The 15999-nt window shown below is 37.8% G+C and overlaps 1 protein-coding gene across 2 annotated transcripts in view; it reads left to right on the top strand.

Moving 5' to 3' along the window:
* The first annotated feature begins 825 nt into the window (after window positions 1-825).
* The window catches only part of pth1r (parathyroid hormone 1 receptor), a 123075-nt gene continuing 107901 nt past the window's right edge, over window positions 826-15999 (top strand). For both annotated transcript variants that reach the window (XM_079611751.1, XM_079611752.1), the window contains exon 1: window positions 826-1838. In XM_079611751.1, coding sequence (XP_079467877.1) covers window positions 1764-1838 — 75 coding nt within the window. In that variant the 5' untranslated portion in view covers window positions 826-1763. The remainder of the gene's footprint in view (window positions 1839-15999) is intronic.

Raw genomic sequence — 15999 nt, forward strand, 5'->3', positions numbered from 1 at the left:
TCTGTAAACGTGTGCTATTATTTGACTTTCTAAGCGATCAGACTCGTGGGTTTCATCTAGGCTATCAAACTGAGTGTCATAACTTCATGGTTGCAACTTTTGTATGCATTATTTTTACCTTAATAAATATGCTAAATTAAGTATTTTTTGTTGTTGTTGTTGTTGAAAATGTAAAAATGCAGAAAGTTTTGTTTGATGGGTGTTCAAAGTGTAGGTTTAGTGTAAGGGAGATAATACAGTTTGCACAGTATAAAAAGCATTACATGGAGAGTCCCCACAAAGATTGTGTGTGTGTGTGTGTGTGTGTGTGTGTGTGTGTGTGTGTGCGCGCGTGTGTGTGTGTGTGTGTGTGTGTGTAAAAATAATAATAATAATAATAAATCAATAACATAAACGAAGCCAAGTGCAAACCGAGGTGTTGTCATAAGACTGTTCAAGAATGCATTTAATGAAAGAGCAAATATTAAGAAAAGCAAAAAAATATTAAACCATTACTGAAAGATGTATTTCAGAAGCCAGAGAACGCTACCCAGCATCGCATTAGCATATATTCATCAGTTGCATCGCACGGTGTGGACGCGCGCCGCTAATAAACGCTCTTCTGCCAACATAAAGCACAGCACTGAATGCGCGGCTTGTGCAAAAGGGGCGTGTCGTCTTGAGTCGTGGTGTAATGAACCCCTGGAGACCGTGAGCCAATCAAATCCCTCACCCTCCCCTCGCGAGCCAATCAGAATCCTTCACGCCTGTTAGCGATACCTGCCTCTCTTATCCTCTACTACTCCACTACTCTCCGAGGTTCAGTGAGAGTTGTGCTAGTCTGACTCGAGGCGTCTTGTCAAAGAGGACAACTTGCTTTAAAATAACCTGAAAAGAAACTGATTCTGGGTTTTTTTTCCAGCGGCGCGGCGTAACGTGACGTTAATTGTGAAGTAAACGTAGGAATCTGTCCTTTTAAAATATCCCACTGCACATTTATCTTACGTTTGTACCGTATAGCCGCTCAATGCGGCTGTCAGATCAACATCTGCCTCAAAACTAACGCGAATATCCGTTTAGAAACAGATGTGAAACTCTCAGTTAGTTTTGAAAGAGCCCAGCAGCATGTTTTAATTATTAGTTGACATAAAGCGAACTTTAAGCGAAGTCACATTCAATAAAGACAACATTTGCGCTTAAAGTCTGTCCGTTAAACTTGCTGACGGTGTTTCTGAACAGTAAAAGCCCGCGAATATGTCAAGTATTGTGTATTTCGGTTAGTTCCCGCACATCGATCCATCACCAGTGTCCGTTAAATGCGTTTTTCCGATATTCTTGCTGTTTTTTGGTGTCCTGAGGAGGGAAAACGGATGGTTGAGCCTGAGGGACACCGCTTTATTATGTCGCTTTTTTTACAGCAGGGCTGAAGGGAAATTTAAAAGACCTAAAAATAAAGTGTCGGTTTCTACTCCACAAAGAATCATTTGAACTTCCTACCGCAGAAGGAGAAGGACATAAATAGTTCTGACATGTGGATGTAATTTCAGGAAAAAAGGCAGACAGATGCAGAGAAATAAAACGCGAGCGGGAGAGAGAGAGAGTGGGAAGAGATCTGTGACAAGGAAAAGCCGTGAGAAAATATTCATAATTTCACAAGCGAACGATGTAATGGGAGGGCAGCAGATGGACGAGGAATGACTGGCTCTTTATCGGCGCTTAAACAGACGTAAACATCAGAGCAATCCCGTTTAATCTGACGCCAGTGCGCGTGAACTTGAGTCGGGATGGGAGCCACGCTGATCGTACACACTTTAGGGTTCCTCTTCTGCGGCACCTTGCTGAGTTTCGTCTACGGTCTGGTAAGTTCGTACCTTTCTTTCTTTCTTTCTTTCTTTCTTTCTTTCTTTCTTTCTTTCTTTCTTTCTTTCTTTCTTTCTTTCTTTCTTTCTTTCTTTCTTTCTTTCTTTCTTTCCAGCCATGAAATAAATTGCATTTGTCTCCGGTCTTCTTTCGAAGTGCTACTGGTGTGTGCTTGACTGACTTTCTTATAGATGCAGTAACACTTATTACTGTCAATGTCAAGTGGGAATTATTGAAAGATTGAGTGGCATGTCTGGGTATATCACCAGCCTCGTCTTTTAACTAAACAGGATTGTCCTCTAATAGCCTTGTAATCGATGTTCGCAGCCTTTCTGTTGTATTTTACACTGTTGATTGATGGTGTCTTAATTCGTTATGCTTTATGTACAGACAAAAACCTCAAGCTAAAGACAGTCCACACCATATAAACCTAATTTTGGCTTTTCATTGGCAAAATCTTGGTTGAGCACCTTTATTAAAAAATAAATCCCGATACCCTGATGATGGATGTTCACTTTTACAACTGCACACAGTCAGATGTGCTCTGTATAATTAAAGCCAGTCTATATGGTGAACGATGCAGTTTCTCATATTAGTCATCACTGTATTTTCCATATATAATCTATTCTCGCTCCCAACGCCATCAAAAACTGAAGCATGCTCGAGTGCCACTACATTGATTTCAATTGCTGTCCTGGTGTGTCTGATGAAGATACTTTTAATTATTTGCATCCATTTGATTTTTATACATGATTATAGATATCTTTGAACTCTACCCAAACCTTCAGAACTGGAAAACTACATAACCACTGCAAACATGACAACTGCACTGGAATAAAATGACTAAAAATAAGCACACTGTATAGGTTGCTGACATGTCCATTTTCCATCAAATCTGTGAGAATGTAGCATATAGCCTATTAGGTGCTATGACTGGTCATCATTAATGAAGTCTTTCACTATTTTGAATGACCTTTTTACCATTTATCAGTTCACCTAAACAGTGAAGTAAAGTAGGCTATAGAAAGTACAAGTAAATAATGTAGAAATTAATACGATGACTTATTAACTGCGTACAATATTTTTGGTATAGATTTGATGTGAAAAGTGACACTTGAAATTCCATGTAAAATACTTATTTAGTGCAGCAAAATGACTGTATATAAGAAGTGTAAGTGGGACAGAACTATATATCTTTAGTGTACAGATTAGCTTGCTTAAAGATGAATTCTCCACATTTTCGCTCTGTTTTTTTAGCGTCTGTTGACAGTCTTTGAATTCAATGCACAGATTATTCTTGAGAAAACGGGACAAGCCTTTGGCAGAAGAGCCACTGTTTCTGCCGCCCCAAACACAGAAACTATTACTTTGCGGCTTTTTGAGATGCTTTCTGTGACCCATTTTGTGCATTTCCGACAATCTGAGTTTGAATCTGTGGATAATAATACGGTGCACAGTATACGATGCTGCGTGACATGAATAAATTATTACACTAATTTTTTTTTTGTTGGACTGTTTGCGGCATCTGTGCTGATTTATTTACTGTGGCTCGGAGACTGAAGGTATTTGTCAGGTATTTGTCATTTAGTGATTGGAATCTTATGGCGTACCTAGCATTGTTTTTGGCCGTCTCCTTCACTGTGGTTTTTATGTGTTTATGTACAGTGTACTGTGTTGCCGGTGTGTCGATTGCATGTTTTCAATAGAGAAGAAATAATGTTTCTTCAGCAGTAACTGTGAAATCATTATATATATATATATCATCATGTGACGACCGTCTGTAGGATGGAAAGCATGTAACAGGCAAAAGTGCAGTCACAGTAATTTATTGCAAAAACTGACCAAAAAACAGTACAAAAGTATCACAAATGGTTCATACAATATTTTCCTGTGAGAAACACAAGGCTTTAAACCCTGAGAATGATCCCACTCCAGCAATGCAGTCGCATCTCACTCATACGGTAAACCTGAACATATCTTTGGCATGAGAGCCAATGGCATTTCACCATCAAAGCTGACGTAGAGATTCTTCAGGCGGCGGTGTGTGAGTGTGTTCAAGACTTGAGCGGTACGGCGGATCATTAGGTCTGTTTCTCACACAAAGCAATCGTTAGGCCTCAGATGTTTGTCATTTTTTAATAAATTGTGACGGTATTTTATTATGGTATCTGTATTATATGGGCGCTCAAAATAGTTTAATGAAAATAAAATGATTGTGGGTGTTTAAATTGACATGTCATAATGACACAATTATACCCTAGTTTAATCCATGACGACGGTACATTTGCCATTGACTCGTAAGGCTTCTCATTGGAAGCAATGGAGTTCCTTGTTTGTCAATATAGTGGCTTTAGTGTCTGACCGTGGCTCTGGAGATGCTGTGCTTCAGACTCTTAGAGACGGGAAACAGGCTGTGTATACAGTTGAATGGATTGTGCCTCTTATTTTTTCCAAACACATTTTCTAAATTGGCACCAGCAGGTTTTCATCTTCAAAAGAGACGCAGAATCTGGTCGAGAATCAGATTTGCTGTTTGAGGAACCCAGCGGAAATAACAGAAAATATCATTGGAGTTGCTTTTAACTGCATTAGATGCTGTTTGTGATTAAATAGAGCACATTTACAAAGTACCTTATAAGTACCTTTAAAAAATAGATTTTGAGTTTTGAGTTGTGCTTGCTTTTTGGGTGGTTGCTATGGTGTTTCTTTGTGTTGCTAAGGTGTTGCTAAGGTGCTATGGATGCTGCCTGGTGGTCACTATGGTTGCTTAGTAGCAAGTCTTTAATATATTATGTTTGCTATTGCTTTAAAAAAAAAAAAAATATATATATATAGGCTATAGCTATAATTTTGTAAAATATACCAACATTGTATTGCATACGTGTCTTTATTTCACTAATACAATATATTGCTGATCTTATAATTGGTTTGCATGCTTGTTGTTCACATTACATAAATTAACATATGCTGTCGCAGTATACACCAAAAAAAGCAGACAAATCAAGTAGCTTTTTGTTTATTAATTTTATAACCTAACACATGTGACTGAAAAACAGTTGCACAAAAGACCATGTAAACATATTGAACCGTAAACAGTGCCATGTCATATTAATACCTAGCAGAGCTCTGTTAGACATTGCATTGCAGTCTACATGACAGAATAAACACCGAGTTTTAATCTACTCCATTTTATCAGCTGATTCGTTTAAAAAATGCAAAAGGACTGTAACAAGAATCAGCTTCCATGAGCTGTTCGATTAAGAGCTGAGAATGAGTATTTTCACATTCTCTATTAAAAAAAACTTGAAAATAGGGATGCAAATTATCAATTAATTCATTAATCATTAATTGATTGACCTTATCGATCGATTAACGATTAACTGATAAGCGGCTATTTTCCTGAGAATGTACATTTCTCACGGTATCAATAGTGTCTTTAACATAAAAAGCAAAATATTGCTTATATACTGAACAAAAATGCATGTTATATTGCTCAAATGATGTTTTATTGTAACAGTTGGGATACGGTACAGAATGGCATTTATGTAGTTTAACAAAATAAATTATGCACAGAAAATTCAAATACATAAAAAATAATTGTGCACTGGCTCACCTGTTGCAAACATTAAGCAACATAAAATAAATGTTAAATTTTTTATATGGGTAGGCTTAGCCTAAACTATATTAAGTCTACATATAATAATCTATCTGGTAAACTACTTGAAAAACTTGAAACATTAGCAGCACTTATTGATGCTTGGTCTGAGAAAGGTAACCGTAAGATTACTAGACCTGGAAACTTCAAATATAGAACTGAAGGGATGTCAATTTTCACAAATTCCCATGATCGATCGTAATTTAAATTAACGATCAATTATGCGTCTGCTGCAGTGCATATGGCCAACAGCATGACAGGGTTTGCTCAAAACGCTATGTTACTCACCAAATGAATGAGAATGCCTTTTAATCCAAATAAAGGGCTAGTAGGATTGTAAAATGTTTCTGTTATGAGGAAGGATGAACCCAATCGCAGACAGTATGAACTCAAACAAGGTTTATTTACAACAGAAAAACAGGGGAAAACAAAAACCCACGAGGGGGTAAAACAAGGGCAAGACTGACAAGGAATGACTAAACTTAAACACACTAGACAAACTTGACAATAAACCAACAACAGGATCAGGATAAGGCACTTACTAGACAAGACTCTCAAAAGGTATTCAATGGTAACATCAAACAATGAACCAGCACAGGACAGCAGACACATGGGGATTATATAAGGAACACTAATGACAAGGACAGGTGAAACTGACTAGACAATAATCACAAGACGAGGATAACAAGGGGGCGGGGTTACATAACGAGACGTGTTTATTTAACTCAAAGAAGCGCAATCTATATGAGATTAGTCAGATATATACAAAATAAACATGATATTACAAATTATATCTGCACAAAATGACGTGAATGCACAAGTGAACTTGAGTTACGTGCCATTCAGAATGACTCATGTTGTGGACGCGCTCTTCCTGGAACAACGCGACACGGCAACTAAACCCAAATACTTCACAATGTTTTATTACACTATTGTTCTCTTTATAATGTTATGTAATATGACAGTCCCAATAGTCATTATTAGTCGTGCATTGCCGTTTGAGCTGCGCGCGCTAAAGATCACGCTTCAACAATTCTTAACCAAATGCATCCAATATGAGATAAATCAGATATAGATACACATAGTACACATAATAAACTATTACAACTTACATTTGCACAAAACAAAAGGCTGCGAATGCACACGCAAACTTATAGTCATGATGAAGGTGTAAAATAGTCCCAAACATAACTCCGGCGCGCTCGCTTGTGTTTCGCGGTTGAGCAGCGCACGCGCATGAACCTGCTTAATCGATGATCGATAAGTTTGGTCGATTAATGTATTATCGACAATTAATCGATCGTCGATTAATCGTTTGCATCCCTACTTGAAAATGATTTATGATTTGTTGGAATCAGTTTGAAGTCAATAGAGTCAGCAAAGTCAACTTTGAGAAAATCAAAATAACCTATAGCAACCAATAACACCAAATTTGGCACACATCAAGTCAAAACCAAATATTTTCTTTATCTATAGGAAAAATATTAAAAAAAATTCCCCCCACAATTGTTTGATCAACAATACTGAAAAAGACAGCCTATATATCCAGACCTACTGTACCGCACGGATCTAGTATAATGTTACACATCAGATGTTTTCCATGGACCAAGGAAAGGCACTCCTCTCAGAAAACGTACAAACTAGATGTGTAATTGCTATGTGGAGCATTGGGATCGCTAGACGAGGGCTTAATGAACACATTTTTGTGAAAAAAACCTAAAAAATCGACCAAAATCAACATTGTTCACTTGGTTTGCCTGTAGCTCGACATTATCCCGTGCACATTCCGGCTCATATATATATATATCTGTAGCCATTTGAAATTAGAGGCAACCACTGCATTTTAATCACAACCCAAAGAAAGATGCTACACAGATGTAACATGAGCAGTTGTTTTTGATTTAAATTAGACACTGAATGAAAATGCAGATTCACTCTCTGACAGTAGGTGGCGTTTATGGTCCCCAAAGAAGCCGCTGCGCTTATAAACACTAAACTTTATACAGAGAGGAAAAGATACTGCTATAAAAACTTCACTGGAGAGAGTCAGAGATGCATTCATAAACCCCACCACAATTCAATATGTTCTTGCTATATTTCGCTCATGGCGAACCGTGACCGGCGGAGCCTGGTCCAGTATTTTCTGATCTCTCTCTCTCCTCTTTGCTATGTTAATGTCCTGTTTACAGACTTCCTAATATTTCATCTCAAATTACATTTTGGGAAATTATTGCAATGCTGTTTGTGTGCAAGTCCGACTCCGGGATAAAGATCAGCCAAAATAAAATGAAAAACCAATTGTGTGTTTGGTGCAAAAACCGTCCAGGCCTGATTGACCAGTGCATCTCTATTTAATTAACCAACCAATTCATCAACCAGTTCATTGACATGAAGTCCTGAGTAATCGATAACCTTCAGGAATCTTCTGGTCCTCCAAACCGGAGATGCCATTTTACTGGTCCTTTAAACTAAATTACAGAAAGAGATAATGAAATAAGCATGCATCATTTATGTGTAACTGTAATAAGTCCAAGTAATTGACAATCATAATAATGACTATGAACAATTTAGGAAACAATCCTCAATAGCTGCTGGCGCTGCCGATTTATTGACCTTTGAGTCGTGAGGAATTTAAAATTGTTTGTATTTAAAAGTATTTGCAATTTTCATCAATAAATAAAACACTGCATAGTCTTCACTGCATGGATCAAACACATGATTCGTATTAAAGCCGCAGAAACGTTGTTTGGTTAAGAGCAGTGATTCTCTCTTCTTCTTTTGCTGTGAGGTTTACATTAAAGATGTGACAGAGATGTGAACATTTTGTCATCTCACCCATGCCGTCCCTATCCTGTAGGCATTTCTTTCTTACGGTGAACGCAAAAGAAGAGTTGTTGAGGAATGTTAATAGCCACAGTTTTGTTCCCATTGACTTCCAGAGTATGGTTTGTCCATTCCATGGAAGTCAATCTGAACCGAAACTGTTTAGTTTCCTCAAAATATCTATAGGATAAAGATTTAAAAGGTTTGCACATTCTAACAATGAAGGAAAGCCAACAATTGTGAGATAAAACCACTACTTTAATGAAAAAATGGCAAATGTTTCAGGGACCTTTCTCAATGCCTACTAATCACTACTCTTAATATAATAATAAGAAAGTCATACAGGTGTGGAATGACATGAGGTGTGCAAATGATGACCGGATTTTAATTTTTAGGTGACCTGTCCCTTTAAGGTCTTGCATCAACGTCGAGTGATCATAGAATAAAGTACTGATTTAGCAAAGCCTAACACTGATGTTGTTTCAACATCTTACTTTTCAACATTGCATGAGTTTCTTTTTCTCTCTACAAAATTGCGCATTCAAATACATTTCAACATTGTAATTTACAATTAAATCAACATATGACAATACTGACTGAATCACTGATTTAAGACCCGTTCACACCAAGCACTATAACTATAAAGATAATTATAACCATAACCTAAACTATAACCATAAACTATATCAGCGTCCACACCAGCGGATGATATAGTAGTTGTGTTTATTATAAGTTGTGTTTATTATAAGTTGTGCTCTGCAGTTTTGTCGTCTTTCGCTTTGAACACTCGAGCTCTGTAAACCTGGATGAATTCTGATTGACTGTCAATGATTTTATCATTCAAAAAATCATTTTTAAAAATGATTCTAATGATATTCTTCTGTCGTTATTGTTATAGCTGTGGTGTGGACTGCTATTCTTTTATGTTTGTGAACGGGACTGTACTGTATGCATTTCATGTTTTAAATGCTTTTTGCTGTTCATGATTTGCAATAATAATGTATCATATTTTAAAGAAATAAATAAGTTAGTGGTAAAGCTTGAATGTGATCAAATGGGAGTCCCTGGAGAAAGAGATCATGACACCTTCATAAATAAATGAAGGAAAGCAGCTGTTACATTTTATCTTCAATAGATGGAAATACAGTATTTCACAGACTGTCAGATTTTCAAACTGTTTGTAAAAAAAGTGCTGTCTAAGACTCTAGAAGTAAAAATGAAAAGACAAACCACCACAGAATAGATGGATAGATATATGCACGTCTTTACTCCTCTGAATAACTATAAACAGTACAATATATGATTTTCAGAGAGTAACTCATATGGAAACAGTGAAACATGAAACTAAAATGAAACAGAAGTCTAGAAACAGAGGTCTGTAAAACCTTGGTCTTTTCACAGGTTGCCATTACTTTTGTTGTCTTGTATTTGCTGATAACAGTGTTTAAAGAGATTAAACCCCACAAGTTATTGCCCATCATTTTCCAAAGCAGTACCAAAGTAGGATCACATTTAGGCCACATGTATATTGGGGGAATTATAAAGCACTTGACAGAAAAGTTCAAGTTCCTTTGACCTGCGTTCGGTCCCTTTACACTTCATGCTTCAGAACCCGCGGATGAAGCGATGGGTTATTGCTTTTTAAAAAGTACAAAATGGTGGTATTTGTCTTACCTCTGTTTGTGTGCCACAGAGAAAAAGAAAGTCATACTCGTCTGGGTTGGCATGAAGGTGAGTCGCTGATGAGAGGATCTTCTTCAGATTTCAGGCTGGACTTTGACACCTTTAACACAGCTAAATGAACACGTTGGCTGCCTGCCCTGTGGACAGATCCAGCATTAGTGTTGTTAAGATGCTGGGTTTCTGGTTTGCTGGTACCAGCATGTGATGAATCAGCTCAGGTTTGGGTTTCATGCTGGTTTATGCTGGACTTTGCCGGCTGGTAATGGCACTAGCAACTGAACTCAGGCTGATATAAAAGTGCCAACAGAAACATACATGTCAAAAAAGCATGTTGTGTCTTCCTCCAAAGCCCGTGTTATCTAGCTAAGATATCAAACTGTAGCATTAGCGTTTCACTTACGGTAGCATGCACTGCGTCATGCACTTTAGCCATATCTTTATGAATGAAATAAGGAGATTATCTCACCCCTTGGATCTGAGACTGTAAAGAGCCTGAACCTTCACTCTACGGTCTGGGTGGAGCACACATATTGGCTTGATATAATAAGTTAAATTCTTATTTTTATATAAAATATTTATGATATTAAAAAAAAAAGGAGGTTGGTATAATAGTAAATTATTATATACAATGAGTCATTATGTAAACAGTATTATTAACATCAACAAAATAATAATATATAAATAAAATAACAAATATGATGATAAAACAATGTAAAAGTTGTTGAAAACATGATTTTCTCCTAACTGTGTCTAGAAAATTCAGGACATAACCGACTGTGTTTACGTGAAAAAGCTTTTTGTGTGCATTTGCACAGAAATCCACTCAAACTGTTTAAAATCACTTGAAAGGTAAAACTGGCAAAGCTTAAAAACGTATGCAGATGATGAACTTTCGTGACAGCGCAGCATAATAGAGACGATAATCCAAAATATCCACCAGCTGACACATTTCTTCTAATTTATGGAAAATTATGAAAATGCCAAAAATCAAGGATTTTTTTTGTGATTCGTTTGTATAGGACTCTCTTGAACTCCTGATACATGACCCTGTGATTATCTCTTTTAAAAGGGCAAAGATTGTGGGTTGTGAGTTAAGGTGAGGCGCTGAGATACGGTCTAAAAGAGTCCCATCTCAGCATGCCTTTTTGTAGGAAATGTTGTCTAGACTAAGTGACTCACTATGTTCCTGCATTTATTAAAAAGGAAACACAACTTCTCAGGAGCCATGGCGTGCAACTAATGCCCGCCGCATGACTGAGTTGCTCCGCGGCAAGCTTATTTATCACAGAATAACAGTGCAGACGAATGCTGTGACCCAACTAATGACCCAACACCCAGCCAAAATCACAATGACAGGGTTGTGCTGCAGTTATAGTGGATTATTGAACACGTCGCTACTTTAGGAGGCAGACAGTAATGTGTGAATCTGTCTTCCTCTAGATATCGATAAGGTAAAGCTCATTATAGGTCAAAATGTGGATAGTTTAGACACGCACGGAAAAAGGCAATAATTACAAACAGTGCTGGACACAAAGAGAAATGATAACTGCATCTCACAGTAGTATCTCGATATTCAGTTATACTGCAATTCCACCTATAGTGTTCGATTTATGACGAATCTCATACTAATATGTAAATATTGACATTAATGTATTTTTTATTATTTGTGATATAGGCTAATGGTACATACAGACCTATAGATTGTGAAATTAAATATTTATTGATCATTTGATAAGAACATGCTAATAATAACATGCGTAATAGCATTTAAACACAAGTGCTCCAAACAAACACATTTTATTTAATATTTAGTATTATTGTTTTATGAAAAGATCTGTCCTTTCTGCTCCTAAACCTTCAGCACAGTGTGCAAGAAACATGGGAGAGATTATTGTTCCTGTCCTATGTTTAATTAAGTTTTTAGAAGTCCTTTGAACAGACGATTATTTTTAATTGTACTTTCTTCTTCAGAAGAAGGTTTTTGAGATAAATACAAGAAGAAACCGTTTAACACTTATGCATATTCTTGGACACATCTACAGTCAACTAGCTTGAGCATTTTGCACCTTTTACAAATGAAAGTATAGGTCATGCTGTAGTGTTATGTTGAACCCCCGTCCACAGAATGGAAAGGTTATAAAGAGCAGATTTATTTATTGTGACATAAAAGTATTCCTATGAAATATCTGTGCAATAGGTTGTTTAAAATATTGAGAGTTATTTGTTACCATTCCTCATACATATCCCATTTATGGTTTTGCTGAGATTCGTACCTATCCATTGCAACTAAATGACATTATCTTTGAAGCCACCAGTCTCCTTAAGTTAATGCAGTGGCAAAACATTGCACTTTGTACTAGTTTCTTCTGAGGCCTTCCTATGCGTAATCATCTTATACAGTATATGCAAAACAATGTTTCACAGAAAGGTTTCTGTTTGTTTTACTATACCCATGCTATCTTTTCCAGACATATGGCCTGGTAACGGTCCGCGTTCAGGGGACTGAGCCGCCAGTAGTGCAACATGAATCACTGCGGCTCCACAAACCGGCAGTGAACAAATTGATCCGCTTTGGCTTTCAACCCTCTATTTCTTCTCCAGCTCTTCACACCAAACACACATTGGAGTCTGATCTATTCTTACAGTGCATCCGCTGGGTTTTCTAAAAAAGGTCTAAGAATTGACAGCGCAGACCGCTCTACTTTACTTTATCAGCAGTGTTTTCACAGTTACTGTGACAGCTCTGACCTTCAGGAAGCATTCCCACTGATTGGCCCTTACATTTGTGTGTCTAATACTAGGTACAAATCGTCATGATTGCAATCAGACTTTTTTCCACCACTGAATTCATGCCTTGTAACCTTGCAAGCACTCGATAGGAGAAACGATGTGTCAGTTGTAGAGTAATAGTGTTGGTCATGGCACATGGCTCTTATTGCATTCAGTAGGTCACTGTGAGACACAAAATGGTGCCATTGTACAGTAGTCTCATCCTCTGGAAACTGAAGCTAGGTCCTAGTAGGGGTGAAATAACTGTGTTAAACAGGTTTCCTGAGCATTGTCCCAATCCTCCATTGGTCAGGCAAGCAGAAACTCTTGCCTCAAACCTTATTTGCCAACCAACCTCCTGTTGGTTGAGGCAATACTGAAAAAATCCAGCAAAAAAATTATAAATCTAGCTGGTGGACCAACACTTTCAAGCTGTTCTCAAGCAAAACTGAGCTGGTCCGCCAGCATACAAACCATACCTTATGCTGGATTACACTGCTGGATTAGCATTCGATTTTTAGCAGGGATCTCTTCCTGAGGGTGAGGGATTTGCAATTTGGGGACTTTGAGATCCAGCGACACAGTACCTATGGCTCACTCTGGTGCTGAACTTATATATAGTTTAAAATTCATAGTTGGAACAGTTTTTAAGTTTTTTTGTGTGCCTATTTCCAGATTAGGTATTGTGCTGAACACATAGGGCCCTATTTGAATGATCCAAGCGCATGGTCTAAAGCGCACGGCACAAGTGCACTTAGGGCGTGTCCGAAACTTTTGCTAGTTTGACGACAGGAAAAATGGTCGGTGCTCCCGGCGCGTGGACTAAAAGGGTTGTTTCTATTCTCTTAATGAGTAATGGGTGTGTTTTGGGCGTAACGTGCAATAAAACAATCAGAGTCTCATCTCCCATTCCCTTTAAAGCCACTTGCGCTCTCGCCATGGCGGAGTCATTATTTAAATGAGGGAATTTGTAAACGGAAATCCTGAACGCGTCTCCAGAGAGCAAACGGATCTGCTCGTGAGAAAGGTTAAAGCTGTGTGTGTGTGTGTGTGTGTGTGTGTGTGTGTGTGTGTGTGTGTGAGGTAAAAGCTCAGAACATCTACGGGACAAGCCGGATTCCACCATATCTTTATGTACACAATAATCTTCTTGTACATTGTAATTTTTAATATCTGGCTAGTTTGTGTGCTGCTGCGTCCCTGTGTGTGTGTAATAAGCAGAGTGTACACACGTTGTGGACCCGCCTACAGGCGCACATTACTAACACGCTCTTTAAATAACAACAAAATAAATACTGCGCCATTGACTTTAGACCAGGTTTGAAAACTGAAATGGGGTGAAACTAGCAAAACACACTTGCGTCGCGCCTAGCACTGCATTGCTCCGGGTGTATGATAGCGCCCGTAGAGTCTGAACATGACTCTGAAATGTTGAACTTTCACCCATGGATCGTCGTGTCAGAAACAGCACACTTTAAGTTCGTACAGTGCTATGAATGGATATGGAAAATATGTGCTCCATATTGTGTTTTGTGTAATAAAAGTACGTATCATTCCCAGTTAAGGATAAGCGTCGGGGAGAAAAAAAGCATTAGCTGTGATGGGAGTCGCTGCATGTTAATGCTATCATTGTGTGGAAAGGGAGTTTGGAAGGTCGGTTTCTTCTCTTCCAGCAGTCCACTACACATTAAAACTAAAAACACAACAAGTGGACCAGTATCTGTGCCATAAAGCTCACTCCCACTAAAGGAGGCAACATTCCTCCACTAAGGATCTTAGACTTATACTAAGGATCAAAGTAACTGGAAAGGAATATCCCTCAATTGAAAGCGCTATCTTTCTTTCTGAATATTCCTAATTTGCAGCCGGTCTGCCATACAGCAAGTGTTGGCACCAGTTCATGACTCAGAGCTCATAACGCTCGTGTTAATAGTTAAGGCCTCAGTTTCACTGGCGTGGTAAAAGCAATATGATGGTAGTATTTGACTCAGGAAAATGTTGTTTACTTGACTTCCCTTGACCTCTGCAAGGATTTTCCCCCACACCGTTTCCACTCAAAGAATGTTGGAGTGTGAGTAACTCAATGCCGGTTTTACAGCTAGCTAAATAGGTGACACAGCTAGCACAAATATTTCAACAAGAAGCATTTTAGCTGTCAGATTTCTGGATGAAGTCCATGATGTGCCAAGCCCTGTGTAAAGGGACTCGTGCATTTCATTGATGCATTATACAGGTACGTTGATGTCTCCTTGCTGGATACTGATTATTTTGTTGGGCATCCCATATGTAGGAGAATTTAAATATATCAGAAATATTTAGGGAAGGTATGGTAGACTGCTAGCTTAGCTCAGGCACTTTAACGCATTGGTTTGGACCAATCTCTGATCTCTTTAAAAGGTTTAGGGTACAGCAAAGACTATAGAATAACACAAGACTATAGAATAACACGACCTATAGGTATAATTTCATAATGTGCATGTGTGTCAAACATACAGAGAAATGAACCCAGTCATTTGGATTAAAATATGCATTTTCATGCATCATAAAATTTGTGCAAAAACATAATATTTACATAACAGGAACTGTAATAGGAGTCCTTTACATTTATGCACCGCAAGAACAATACATTACATGAGTGTGTTACTGTGTTCAGAGGACTGAATGCGTTTTCTACCTCTGACCTGTTTACTCTTAGATTGCGCTTTTATTCTAAATCTATAATGTAGTCATTTTAAACTATATATCTGGACAAACAAGCTTATGGTGTGTAGCCTACAACCCTTTTATATATTATAACATGTAGGCCTATATAATACACATTTTTTAGAGCATACAATGTAGCATACACAAATGTATGATTATTATTATCAATTTCAAGCTAGCTAATCAGTCTATGTGATTAAAGTTAAAGTGATGAAAGGTGAGTTTTAAGGGATAAAATGATTGACTACAGGGGGACTTTAAGACAAAGTTTTAAATTAATTGTTGGATCCTTAAAACCTCAATATGGGCATGTCATTGATTCGGTCCACATCATCAAAATCTCACTTCAGCCAGGCAAGCAAAGCTATATAATTAGCAATATCTACTTATTAATGTACCTTTCTTATTGCTGCTCTACATTAATTGCCATTGAAGAGCAAGACTATTTAGGGATTCTTCGAATCTCTTGCAATGCATCCATGGCGCGCAGGGGTCATATGTCCTCCTGAATCATTATCCACTAGTAT

Source organism: Phoxinus phoxinus (assembly GCF_949152265.1).
Source record: "Phoxinus phoxinus genome assembly, chromosome: 5".
NCBI lineage: Eukaryota > Metazoa > Chordata > Actinopteri > Cypriniformes > Leuciscidae > Phoxinus > Phoxinus phoxinus.